Raw genomic sequence first — 12,362 nt, 5'->3', positions numbered from 1 at the left:
TATGTATATGTATATATTGACAAATAATCAATCTAAAAATTTATATATCAAATTATTCATTAAATTATTCATCAAGTTTTAAAATAATTTCACATTTCTATATATATATATATATTTTTTTTTTGTTCATTTAAAAATACTGTTTTATTACAAAATATAATAATGCAATTACACACATGTATATATATACATATGTATTTAAATATCTTTCAAGTGAATGACATTCGATGCAATCACTGATTATAAATTATAAAAATAGTTAAAATATATTCTCTCCCCTTCAACCTATTTGAAAGAATGGCGGGGCGGGAAGGAAGTAGAAGCATAGTACTGTGGCGACTATAAAACCTCATCGTGATCCATCTGATTCCATACTTCTAGACACAACCAGATAGAACTAACTCTTGTCACGTGTCTCTTAGAAAATTAAAGTGGACCGTGATTAAATATTATTTATTTACAAATTGTGTAATGCCAAGTGGCTTTGTGATCGATCCAGGATTTTGATGTTTTACTATCGCGCAATCACTATGAAGATTCTTGTGAGTACAATATTTTATTTCAATTCCATCTTTTATATTTAAAATAATCGTAAAATTTAAAGTAAAATTAAAATTTATATTTATTTTATATTATATTAAAGTAATAATTCATATTTAATTAATAAATGCATAATCTACATTTTTTAAATATTTTTAAACATTTATATATAACTATATAATTAGAACTGTTCTCTATAACATATATTATTAATTTAATATGTTTATTATTAATATATAATAAATATTATTAAGTATATCTATATTTCTTTATATATCATTAATAGTATATCATTTTAATTCATAATATGTATATATATATATATACATTGAATATATAATAATAATTATAATAATTACAATAAAAATATATATATTGAATATACAATAATAATTAATATATTATTTAATCTTATCTATTTTTTTTTAATTTTGCTATATCTATATTCAACACTTTTTTCCTTGGAATTGTTTTAATTTTTTTAATATACAACATAAATGTATGTTTAACATTAATAAAATTGAGAAAAATTATTGAAAGAAATTATTAAAAAATCTTATCATAATCTTAAGAAGTTTATCATATACTACAAAATATACAATATTATTCTTAAGAGAAAAAATACAATATTTTAATTTTCTTTTATCTGTATCAAATTTATTTTTTTAAAACAAATCTTGTAATTTTATTCTTTGATTCTAATAGAAATTTTAATTAATAAAAATTAAATTAATAATATTTAATAATATTTAATAAAAAATATAATTTAAAATATACTAAAATATATTAAATATATCTTATTTGTTTATCATATTTTGTATAAATTATCTTAATTCAAACATACATTAATAAATATACTACTTTTGTTTTATTATTATTGATATTCTAGTATTTTTTATATGCAATCAATTATATAATTTAATTAATAATTTATATATATCTTACAAATATAAAGTTATAATTTTAAAATATAATTTGATTGTTAGTTTTATCCATAAATTAAAATTATATACGCATTTGGATATCATATAAAATGTAATATTTTGTTTATTATTTTTTGTTTATTATAAAATAAATTAATTATATAACAAAATATTATAAAATAATACAGGTGTTGCTAATAATAATAACTGCGATTATTTATGCACTTAGTATATATTATAATATTTTAAAACAAGTTTTTATTGAAGTTCCATTTTTTTAGTCAAATTCATAAAAATTTATTTTGCATAAATATTCATAGTCTAATAAGTTAGTAATTATGATTTAAACTTTAAACTATAATATATATATATATATATATATATATATATATATATATATATATATATATATTATAAAAAATATTATAAGAAATTGTATTTATTTATTAAATTTAATTAAGAAGCAAACAGAAATTTACAAAGTATATTTTCTTCCAAGAAAATTTTATTATTTTAAATGAATGAAAATAAAATATAAATATTTGTATACAACACTTATACATATATACAAGATTTAATAATCATATTAATAATAAATAAATAATAGTATTTTAATAATAATCTAAATATTTAAATATTTATTATATACATATGATATAATGTAATATACCATTAATATAATACAATTATAATCATATATAGATAGATAAAACAGACAACACTAAAATCTGCAACACATCAGTCTCATATAATTATTCATAACTTACGTAGCTATCTACCCACTTACGACTTATTCCAACTTAGCCCTTCTTTGTAACTTAGCAACTATACATAAACAGATATGCTATTTTATATAAATACCAAAATTAATTAAAGAAAAATAGATATGTTAAATAACTAACATATATTTTTATTAATTGTTATACATTATATTCTAACATAAAATGAAAAATATTCTTTTCATTTATTGTTACATATTTTTATTATAATAAATAATAAATTACATATCTGAACAATTTTATCTCTTAAATAAATATTATTTAAATATTAATATATTTTCTTCAATATATACATATATATTTATCTAAATTTACTGATCAAATGGAATTTTAATTTATGAATTATTTATATAAAATATGTTCCATTAAAATTTTATTTATACTTAATATTAATTTTATACTTTATATTTTTATTAAATATTTTATATTTTTATTAAAAATTTTTAAACATTTAAACAGATCTTTATTTCCTTGTTTTTTATTTATCATTTATCATAGAATAAGAATCTTGATAAAATTATTAAAAGTTTTAATTTTTTAAAAGTTATAAGAAATTTTTCCTTATTGACTAAAATAAAATATTTAAAAAAAAATTCTTCAGAAAATTTTTATAATATCTTTAAAAATCTTTAAATTAATATTAAAATTAAATATAAAAATGAAAGACAGCAAAATCTATTATAAATCTATTATTTTTATAATAATTTTTTCTTATATATATTATAATTGCAATGTATAGTCCTGTTTATTTTTTCAATCATATAATAAAGAAAGAAAGAAAGAATAACTTTATAACTGTTTTTTTTTCGTTTTCTTAAAGATAATGGCTTTATGCCATATTTGTTTAGTAAGTCAAATATTATATGTATAAAATATTTAAAAAATATAATGTATATAATATATAATATATAATATATAAGATTGTTAATTAAAATATTATATAATATATATATATATATATTTTACTAATACTATTATATATTTATACTATATAGTATATAGTACTCTATTACATGTAGGTATATTAATAATATAATATATTTATACTATATATTATTATTATATACTATTATATTATTACTATACTGTTATCTATCAATCATATTTTTAAATCATAATTTTTTTTATTTTTTTACTTAAATTAAATGAAGTTATCTTTTTTTTTTAATTTAAAGAAAATTTTAAAACCTTTAAAAAAAAATTAAATAATATTGAAATTATATTACTCCGTTTGACTAACATAAACATCATAAATTACATTACATTATAAAAAAACATAATAATACAATAAATTACATAATCGATAAAGATATTTTATTCAATATATTCAATATCATAATTGTGAAAAAAAAAGTTTATTTATAAATTATTTAATAATGAATCATTTGAGAAAAAAAACATCAATGATGTAATTGAAATATGTAAAAGATTTTAATAAAAATTATGTAATTTATTTGAATAATAATAAATAATAAATGAATTTTTGTTTCTCAGATTTTCTTAGGGTTTGCAACGATGGTTTGTGCACAGTATAATAGATACCCGTATAATCCTGATTATTATGGTCGACGTTTTGCTATACTGCGACAGACGCAAAATTCTTCTCCGGATGGATCATATTCTTACAGGTGAGATCGTCCTTCTACATTATCCTGAACTTCGAGAGCAATAAGCATTGTCAAGATATGTTTCCTCAAAAGCAATCTCGACACGCTTGAAGAGTCTCATTGTCAGTCTTAAAAATACATTGTCATTCGTCATTCGTTTGTATCATTCTTCAAATTTTTAATATATTCCATTATTTCATACTTGATAATATATCTTAATTATTATTTAATTTGGATTTTATTCATTTTTAATATTAACGATTTGACATCTTTCATTCATTACTTTTAATATTTTATATTCTTTTCAATGAATATTCATTTCTTTTCTTTTCAATGAAATATTGTAATATAAATGCATAACATAAACATATGAGAATTGTATACAATATTTAGATTAATGTAATAATATTTTCATAAAATATATTATCATATAAAAATGATAATATATGAAGAATTATAAAAATTATATTTTTAAAAATATTATAAAAACTTTTGCTTAGATTATTATTATTATTGAATATCATGAAATTATTCTGTAAACATATAAATCTTATCTATATTCTTAGCACTTTTAAATTTTGTTAAATTTAGTTTAATGAAAAAGAGATTTTATTTAATGTTATTAATAATTTAATTTTATCATATATTTTCTTTAAAAAATTACGTATTTGATGTATTTATAATATTTATATATTATAAAATACATTAATATTTTTATATAAGTTCATATACATATTTTTCTTATATATAATAATTTAGCTTTCTATCACACTTGATTTCCTTCGACCTTGATAAAAAAATAAACTTTAAATCTAACACGAACAAGTCTAACATTTAAAATTAAATTAATTTCTAATATAAAATCAAAGTTATAAACTGTTCATAAAAGAATTTTTAATTACTTTATTCTATATTATTTAATATATATTTAATATTCTATATATTTAATATATAATTATTATATAATTCTATATTTATAATATTTATTATAAATATATATTATAAATATAGTATTTTTAAATAAATAAAATATTTATTCTCAATCAATAATAAAATCGCATTATATTTTATAAAGAAATTTAATATTTATATCTCAAGTATAAAAAATTGTATTATAATATTTATATGATATATATATATATATATATATATATATATATATATATATATATATATATACTTATATCTTATCAAATTCTATTATTTAATTAAATAATATCAATTAAAATATTATTATTATTGATACATTTAATTCTTTATTCTCTATTTATTTTCTCTATATTTAAAAATTATTAGAATATTATTACATATATTTAGAAATACTAAATTTGTAATAAATAAAATATTATTTAACAAAAACATTGAAAAAATTAAATAGTAAATTATAGAAAATATAAAATATCTATTGAAATTTTTTATTTGATTAAAAAAAGTATAAAATTAAAGAAATCTTCATCTAATGATTCAAATAATTTAAATAATATAAAACATTAAATCAAATATTAGCATGATATAAAAAATCGTGGAAAATATAAAAATTATATAATTTTAGTTAAATATAGAATGAATCTTCTATATATAAAATATAGAAAGAATTTTTATATTTTTATTTATTAAAGAATTTTTATAATATTTATACATTATATTTATATATATTTATTTATATATATTATATATATATATATATATATATATTATAATATTTATGTTATATAAAATATTTAATTATTAAATATTTTTATATTAAATAAAGATATATGATTAATAAATATATATGATTTTTTCTTTAATTCTATTATTTTTTTTAATTCAAATTATAATATATATTAACAGTATATATAAATAATATGCCATTTCACTTTTTTAAATATATTGAAATTTAACTTACGAATATTTATCAATATTCCTAATTATTAAAAATTTGCCAACGTCAGCTATTTTCTAGCTTATTCCGTGAGCTATGATATACAGACAAGCACAAATTTAAAATTGAGAGTACGGAAGCGTAAATATATAAAGGAGTGAGAAAGAAAGAAAAGAACTCACAGGATATTCAGCTGTGAAAAGATATATAATTAGCATTGATGTTAATCATTCGTGTTAGTCGGCTGCGCAGTTAGCAATAATACATTACACAATAGAATAATTACGATCGACCTACCTACCTATCTACCTACTTGCTGTATATAACGATCTGAAAATAGTGCCTAAAACTTGGCCCCTCCTATGACATATAATGTTTAACGAATCAGACAAATTATTTTACATGAAGATGATACTTTCAGAAAACAAAATGATAATATTTTATCAATTATGAATACGAAATTTTTAATAATTCACATTGATTTCGATATACAAATCATTTGTAATTATATGCAATAATTATATATATAATTCATGAAAGTATTTGTATATTTATTATAAAAAATATTTATGGACATAAAATATATATTACATAAAACTTTTTAAAATGTTTATTAACTTTATAAACTTATTAAATGATTATTAATGACTTCAAATAATTTCTTTCTTTGTTTCCTTTTCGATTTTATTAATGAATTATTAACGAAAAATACTGGCCAATTATAGAGCTCGGAGAATTGTTACACTACAATAATAATTGCTACCGGCAATTCGAAGCAATATCAAATCCGACGATTGGCATTAATAAAGTTAAAATAAAAATTTTCGCAAAGAAAAAACCTTGCTTGAAAACACTTCAGAAATTATCAGTTAAGCTTTATCGATTTACTTCTGCCATCCTGTATACATTCCCTGTATATATCTATTAATGTACACACACACACACACACACACACACACACACACACAAATGTATACAAAAATGTGTACTTTATTTATATATATATATATATATATATATATATATATATATATATATATAATTTCATTACATACAATGCAAATTCATAAAATAATAATTGTTAAATTCTATTTTTTAAATTAAATTTTATTTTTATTTTTAATTCTACTTTTTCTATTATTGTTAAATTTACATCTAATAATCTAATAATGCATTAATACTATATTAATAATATTATGTTAATAATACTATATTAATAATTTAATTAATATAATATAAATAATTTAATTTAATTAATAAATTCTTTAAATAATTAAAAGATGATTCATTATAGAATCATTTAATCACTTAGATAAATCGAATAAATATCGAGAAAGTATAAAAAATTAGGAAGAAATTTGAGATTTTTATAAACTTTTATAAATTAATAATAAATAAAAAAAATTTATTATAAATATGTTTGTATATATTTCATATTTTAATATGATTCCAATGATTTCAAGAATAATATCGAATGAAAAATAGAATAAGATGAATTAAAATTTTATTTTATATGTTTAATTAATAAAATAATTCTTATTTAAATATATTATTTATATCTCAATAATTAATATTAAGTATATATATAATCCCAATTATATTTATATCCTATAAACATTTTATATTATTATTTATATTCCATTATTCAACACTATGTATGAAAATGTATTTATATCTCACATTTTTGAAAATTATTTTCAAGTTTAATTTTATCACAAATTTCATAAAGTATAAATAACTCCATTGTTTATAATTTTTATTAGATTAGCTAGATAATATAATCTATATGGTTAGTAAGGTAGAATTAGAAAAATATTATTTATTCGAATGACACTGCTATTATTAGAGCAAAATATTATCAAAATTTACGTTAGTCAATGTAATATAATGAATAATATTGCCTGTAATATCTATAATATTGTTTTATCTAAATGTAGTAATATATAATATTTTTTGTATTGATTTATTTCTTTGTTCATATAAATGTATTTTTTTTATTCATAAAATATAGTTGGAATAAAAAATATCTTTAATATCTTGTTAGAATAAAAATGAAAATTTTTCTGTAAAATTTAAAATATAATTATTATTTTGTTACAAAGAAAGAACATTTATATATTTTTTAATTTCAATTTATCATTAAAAAATAAAAATTCATTTATATATATATATTGAAAAGATTAATTATATATTATAAAATTAATACTAAAATTAATAAATAAGTTGAATTTTATAGAGGATGTTTATATATTTGTGAATTTCTTTGAAGAATTAATTTTAGAGATCAAAACAAATATAAAAATTGATATATAAAAAATATCAATTATTAACTTTTTCAGGATTATTTATTTTTTAAAAAAATTTAAATTTACATTAAATAAAGTGGAAAAAAATGAGAATGTGATAATATGACGGAGATAGTGACTTTCTAAATTGCTTATAATCTGTTATAAATTTATATAAATATAACTTCATTTTTAGTAAATGTTCTTAAATATTTATATATCCTTAAAAATTTATAAATCTAAAAAATTAGTAGTTACTGACAAAAAAATAAATACAACATATATATAATATAAAATTTTTTTAAGATATAGGTGATAAATATATATATATATATATATATATATATATATATTTGAAATAAAAAAATAATATTAAAGTCAATATGAAATTATAAAACAGTCCAATCTAATTTAATCTAATTTAATCAATTAAAATCAAAATCATTTATCTAAAAATCTAATTCAAATTTTAAAATATATCATTGAATTATTCTATCGTGTATTTCTTAATTGATAAACGAAATTTATATAAAATTTATAATAAATTTACATGTAATATTAAAATAGTTAGATAATATATAACTAAAACATTATCAAAAGATACATGCTAAGACAATGTACTGTCGGATCAATGTATCATTCACTTCACTGCATGACCATCAACACAGAACAATTAAATCACTTATACTTAGTAATTTGCTAAGTCCACATTCTTATATTATATAAACCATTAGAGATATTTTGATTATTATTAAAAATATTTTCATTTGAATATCATATAAAGTTATATCACATCTATATCTTCTTAATGCTCTCAATATTCAAATATTTAACTTAAATAGAGTTATCCTATTTCTAAATGATATCAATACTTTCTAGAATTTATGTAAAAACTTATTATTAAACTTATTATACCAAATTATGAATATGATTTTAACATACTTATATACTCATTTATTATTTACAAATTATTTTTCAGTTTGATTTATTCCAATAATGAAATTATAATTTGTTTTTCCCAATTGAAATTGAATAGAAAAAGATAACTCTAATGAATTTTCGAATATCAAGATCGTCTTAGATTTCTTTTTATGGGGATATTTAAAAAAAATATATATATATATAAATGTACAAAGTAATAATTAATAATTTGAAAATAAAATTATTCAGAAATATTAACAAACTGTAGAAATTCTAAAAAGATTATTGAAAAGATAGATTATTAAAAAATAAGATAAAATTTTATATCAAGCTGGATATATTTCTATATAAATATCCAACTTGAAAGACATATTAATTTAAAAACATAATTTTATGCAATATTCAAAATATTTTTTGAATTAAATAGTTTTATATTACAAAACTTCATAAGAATATTTTTTTATAAAAAATATTGATTTTCGGACAATAGCATAATAAAATAGCATAAATAAAAAATATATGACACAATTTAAAAAAAACAATAAGTTGTTTTTCATTTATATTCTCTATATGTTTATTTGCAAAAAAATTATTTATATTAAATTATATCAAATTATATACGATTTGAAATCATTTAATTTTCATTTGAAATATTTTTATATATTATCAATAATTTAATAGATATACATATAGTAGATAATATATAGAGTGAAAACATATAAATAATATTATTTGAATATTCATTTTAATATCATATTACAATTATTTTATTTGATAGATATTTATTCCTTTATTTCATATGTAGAATTTCATTTTCTAAAATTAATATTTTTACCTAAATCTATATTCTAAATATCTATATTCTTGATCTGAATCTAAATATCTATATTCTTGAATTTTAATATGAAATCTAATTTCTTATATACAAAAATTTTGTTTGATTTTTATTATTATTTAAAAAATAAATAAATTACTTGAAAATAATTTATTTTTCAAATAAAATTATAGAATTTATTTGTAAATATTTTTTTTGTAAATTAATTTATTTTTTATTTTATTTGAAATCAATATATTTTTTTTTTATTTCATTTATTTCATTTCAATTTAAAATTTTCTTCTTTTTTTGTATTTTCTAATCCTGATAACAATCTTCCAAACAAAATCCTCCTTTTTTATAAAAATGAAATTATAACAATTTATATGATTTTAATTTTTATTCATCAAATTCTATTAGAAAATACAAAAAAAAGTTAGGAAAAAAGTTAGAATGATGTTCATGAAATATAGCTATTCTATTTGTAATATTATTTTCATTTCAAATAAAAAGTCATCCTGAAATTATATAACATTATACAAGACTAATATTTCTTGCATTATGTATATTGTTATAGTTATGATACAGAAAATGGTATATCTGTAGCAGAACAAGGTACACCCAAGTTTATTGGACCGAATCAAATTGAATCAGTTCGAGGACAATTTAGTTACACTGCACCGGATGGCACACCGATTTTGCTTACTTATACTGCTGACGAAAATGGTTTTCTACCAAATGGTGCTCATTTACCAACACCACCTCCAATACCAGTAGCGATACAACGTGCTTTGGCTCATAATGCAGCTCATCCTGAAGAAGAAGAACCTTATAGAAGATACTGATGAACGTAAAACATGTTTTAACTCTCTAAGGAAGCTCTAGTAACATAAATGGAATAATACAACATAGATATGAAGAAAGATTTTCAAAACCTTAAACGATCATACTTGATAAATCTTTAATAAATCTTCAAATATATAAGATGTGTTATAATTCATATTCAAATTCACTTTCAAAAATTTTTACATAATATTTTTAATATTATTTTATTTAATTTTTCATGCAAAATTTTAAATTTTATGTTATATAATATTTTTTTATATTTGGAAATTATATATTTTATAGTCATAAAATACAAATGAAAAATAGTTAGTTATTATTATATGTGGATTATAATATAGTAAAATATGATATTTAATATAAAAAATTATGACATACATATAAATTCACATAACATATAAATTCACATAAATTTATATTAGTTTATTATCCGTTCGTATAAATATGTCCACTTCGTTTGACAATTCGCGTAAGAATGAAAATTCGGGCATGTGGCGGTCGCGTACAATAATAATAATAGATTTAATAATAATAGATTCGGAAAAAAATAATTTTTAATGATTTTTAATATAATGTTTTAAAAATACTTATAAAAATAATCACATATTTTATAATTAAAATAATAATACTTAAAAATATTATGTTCTAGAAAAATTGTTATATGCAAAGATATATAGAAATATTTTCTTATCAATTCACATTATAAATTATAAACGTTTTCATAAGTATTTATTAAACTTTAATATTTAAATAAAAAATTGTAGAAATTTTTTTATGATTTTATGAAATTTTATAAGAAATTTTATAAGATCTTGTACTTCAAAAAATACTTGAAAAATTATAAATTGATTCAAATATCTTTTTTATTTTTATGTTGTATTGTCTGATATGATTTTAATCTACTGATCATATTGACTTTATTTAAATGCCTGCCACAAGAACTATATTTTATTGTATGTTGCTTTATAAATCCTAATACAAGAAGACTAATTTTAATAAATATATATTTTTCATACCCTTCAATTTTATTTACATTACATTATTTTTTTGCACATGACAAAAATTACTTTTGTAAGTGTAATATTTTTTATATATATGGACCAACAAATGTGCAATGAAATGAAAAAAATATGCGAAAAAGAATACATAAATACGAATATTATTTTATACTTTGCTATATCTTATATTTTGTTATAATGTGTATTATGTATGTATAAATATATTAATGTGAATATCACAGTTATTTGTGTATTATATAATTTACCCATTATTATTGAAAAATATTAAAAGAAATTATGAAAAATAAATAAATATAGATTTATTTTATTTAACATAATTTATTTATTGAAGATAACATGTAAATCATAAATTATTATATCTATTGATAATATATGCATACATTTGAATTAATATATGTATAATTTTAATTTCATTTTATGTTATCTTTATTATGGCAGTATTGAACTCAAATTTGTTTATTTCAATAAAATATTTATATTTTACAAAAATATATAATTTAATTAAATGAATATTAATATAATAAAATAATATTAAAAATTAAATGAAATTACAATTATTTAAAATTAAATACAATAGAACACAATTATTATATATACAATTATATAATATATTACAATAGTTCAATTATTTGAACTATAGAAAGAAATTAAAAAAGAATTAAAAAATAAATTCTTTTGAATATAAACAATTTTTCGAATAATCTATTATGAAGAATTAAATTTGTGAATACATCACAGAACAACTAGAAATTTTCAAATATAAACAT

At 16.6% G+C, this 12,362-nt stretch overlaps 1 protein-coding gene across 1 annotated transcript; it reads left to right on the top strand.

Annotated features, from left to right (window-relative positions):
* The first annotated feature begins 359 nt into the window (after positions 1-359).
* On the top strand, positions 360-11,815 carry LOC107996949 (endocuticle structural glycoprotein SgAbd-2-like). Its single transcript, XM_062084053.1, has 3 exons — positions 360-542; positions 3,737-3,870; positions 10,311-11,815. Exons 1-3 carry the CDS (start codon positions 507-509, stop codon positions 10,576-10,578), a joined length of 438 nt encoding a protein of 145 aa, XP_061940037.1. The 5' UTR covers positions 360-506; the 3' UTR covers positions 10,579-11,815.
* The last annotated feature ends 547 nt before the right edge of the window (positions 11,816-12,362 follow it).

This window comes from Apis cerana, linkage group LG13 (assembly GCF_029169275.1).
Source record: "Apis cerana isolate GH-2021 linkage group LG13, AcerK_1.0, whole genome shotgun sequence".
NCBI lineage: Eukaryota > Metazoa > Arthropoda > Insecta > Hymenoptera > Apidae > Apis > Apis cerana.
Note: the sequence above shows the minus strand (reverse complement) of the source record. Positions and strands in the feature narration are given on the sequence as shown.